General features: G+C 35.3%; 1 protein-coding gene across 1 annotated transcript; it reads right to left on the bottom strand.

The window, feature by feature from the left end:
• Positions 1 to 222: 222 nt before the first annotated feature.
• On the bottom strand, positions 223 to 1,134 carry LOC101425649 (olfactory receptor 2AJ1-like). The gene has a single exon (XM_004475922.3). It carries the CDS (start codon positions 1,132 to 1,134, stop codon positions 223 to 225), a length of 912 nt encoding a protein of 303 aa, XP_004475979.3.
• Between the last annotated feature and the right edge of the window lie 1,441 nt (positions 1,135 to 2,575).

Raw genomic sequence — 2,575 nt, 5'->3', positions numbered from 1 at the left:
ATTTAACACAAATTTTAAAACTCAGTTCTTACTGAAGTATATGAACATTAATTTCATTTAGTAAATCTTCTGTGAAATTTGTGTAGACCACAAACCAAATCAATTCAAGTAATAGACCACAAATATTGAGGCACGTATAGCAGAAAGATCACAAGTATTTATTGGCTTTTCAAACATTACAAAATATTCATTAGATGTTGTGAAATAAAAATATCGGGAGTTTTACATTAAGAAGAGACACTTTTCTAGTATCTTTTTCAATGCCCCCAAAACATCCTTGTTTCTTAAACAATAGATATAGGCATTCAATGTAGGAGTAATGATTGAAAGTAAGACTGATAAAGCCTTTTCCTGACCAGGACCATGTGAGGAACCAGGAGTCATGAAGATGAAGATGGATGGGCCATAAAAGAGCCCCACAACCATCAAGTGGGAGGAGCAAGTGACCAGTGCTTTCTTCCTTCCCTTGGGTGAATTCATGCGAAAGACAGTGATGAAGATGATAGTGTAGGAGGAAAAGATGATGGCAAGAGGAATAAAGAGTAGTATAATGCCTGTCACGAGAATTGCCAACTTATATGGAGAGGTATCCTCACAGGAAAAACTCAAGACAGCCATAACTTCACAGAAAAAATGATCTATCTCCTTGTGGCCACATTTAGGTAAATTCATGGTGTATGTAGTCTGGACTACTGAATCTAGCATACCCCCAACCCAGGACATCATCACCATCTTCTGGCAGACCCTCTGGTTCATGATGACTGGATATCTCAGTGGATGACAGATGGCTACATAGCGATCACAGGCCATGAGAGTCAGGAGAATGCATTCGGCTCCTCCCAACATCAGAGTGAAAAACATCTGTGTCCCACAGCCTATGTTTGATATGTTTTTCTGACCTGAGAAAAAATCCATGATCATCTTGGGGACTGTGGTGGAGATGAAGAGCAAGTCAATGAGGGACAGGTGGCTGAGAAGGAAGTACATGGGTGTGTGTAACTGGGAATCCACCAGGATGAGGAGAATTAGGGTAGAATTCCCAGTGAGGGCAGCAAGGTAGATGACGATGATCACACCAATGAGGATGTCAGCATGCTTCATGCTGGGGAAGAGTCCCAGGAGGATAAAATCCATTCCTGTTGTAACATTCTTTCCCACCATTAATTTAACTGTTTGAACTGAAATATAGTAGGTAAAAATAAACACACATAATGAATTATAAATTCTTTTATTTTTCTTTTATTTAAATAAGTATCAAAACCTGTGTTGGTATACATCATTTCAGTGCATTAAGAGTTCTCAAATTTAGTGAAGGATCAGTTACATTCATAACTTTACTGCCAAGTGAAAACCATAAAGATCATATAAACTGGAATAGTCATCATTTTAGTTTGCTAGAGATGCCAGTGCCACAGTAATTTACTGTAAACTATATGATTTATTCTATGTATACCCAGCATACTTCATGCACTCCAAATAAATGCTCTAAATACGTTTGTGATTGATGATTGCACATTTAACAGAGACTAATGCTTTCTCTCTCTTTATTTTTAAATCTCAAGCTACTTCTTTCTTTAGCAACTGGACAAGGCCATGTTATTTAATTTAACAATATTTAAAGCAATGTAAGAGGAGGTGTGTTTTGTCACTCCAATCACTACTAAGTTTGATAGACAAATGTTGAAGATGGCAAAACCTCATTGTGGAAGGAGTGTAGGTATCAAGTTCACAGTAGGTTGCTATTTGAGCAGGAATTAAATTTTGTTATGTGATTAGTCCATTGAATTTTTTAAAAATTATAGTAACTACTGTGATCCTAATATACAATATATATAGGAGAACATATTTCACCCTGCAAATGTGTGTGTAGGAATGGTTATGTATATTATTTTAGCATAAAAGCTAATATGAGCTCCCTCACTAATGCTTACTTTCATTCATAATTCACTGAAAAAGATTTTAATTAGACTCACGTATTAATCATTTGTTTACCTCTTGCATTCCAGGACTTGTTAGTGTGCCTGGAATGAGGTTCTGGAAACTCTTCTCTAAAGTCTTCACTGGCCTAAAGTGTTCATTGATGCGTATCAAATTCTTAAGTTGACTGATCCCTAACCAATGCACTCTAATCTGTATGTGAAGGGTCAAATCTATGTGCAGAACATTCATCCACTTTAAAGTATGTAATTGATGAGATTGTCCCTGAGGTTTAACCTGCAGGTACTTGGCTCTGATTTATACACACATATTAATATGACCTTTAGGCTGGCATTCTAGATGATAAAAGAAGTCTTAAAAATCAGGCAATGATATGGATTGCACTCTTACATCGATCTGAGTACATTTATTGAACAATCTTAATTAATTACTATTCATCTGGTCAAAATATATTTTTGTATCTGTTTTATATTGTATTATTATACCTATTATTTTTCTTAATTTACAAAGTATTTCTTCATTCTTAAATATTTTTTAATAAAAGTACTATATTATGAGAACATATAAAAACACCAAAGAAAATATGATGAGAAAGGTCTGGAAATGAATAGAGTGATGGTTGCACAACACTGTGAAT

The sequence above is a fragment of the Dasypus novemcinctus genome, chromosome 16, assembly GCF_030445035.2.
Source record: "Dasypus novemcinctus isolate mDasNov1 chromosome 16, mDasNov1.1.hap2, whole genome shotgun sequence".
Taxonomy (NCBI): Eukaryota; Metazoa; Chordata; class Mammalia; order Cingulata; family Dasypodidae; genus Dasypus; species Dasypus novemcinctus.
The sequence above is the reverse complement of the archived record's forward strand: the minus strand, read 5'-3'. Positions and strand labels throughout refer to the sequence as shown.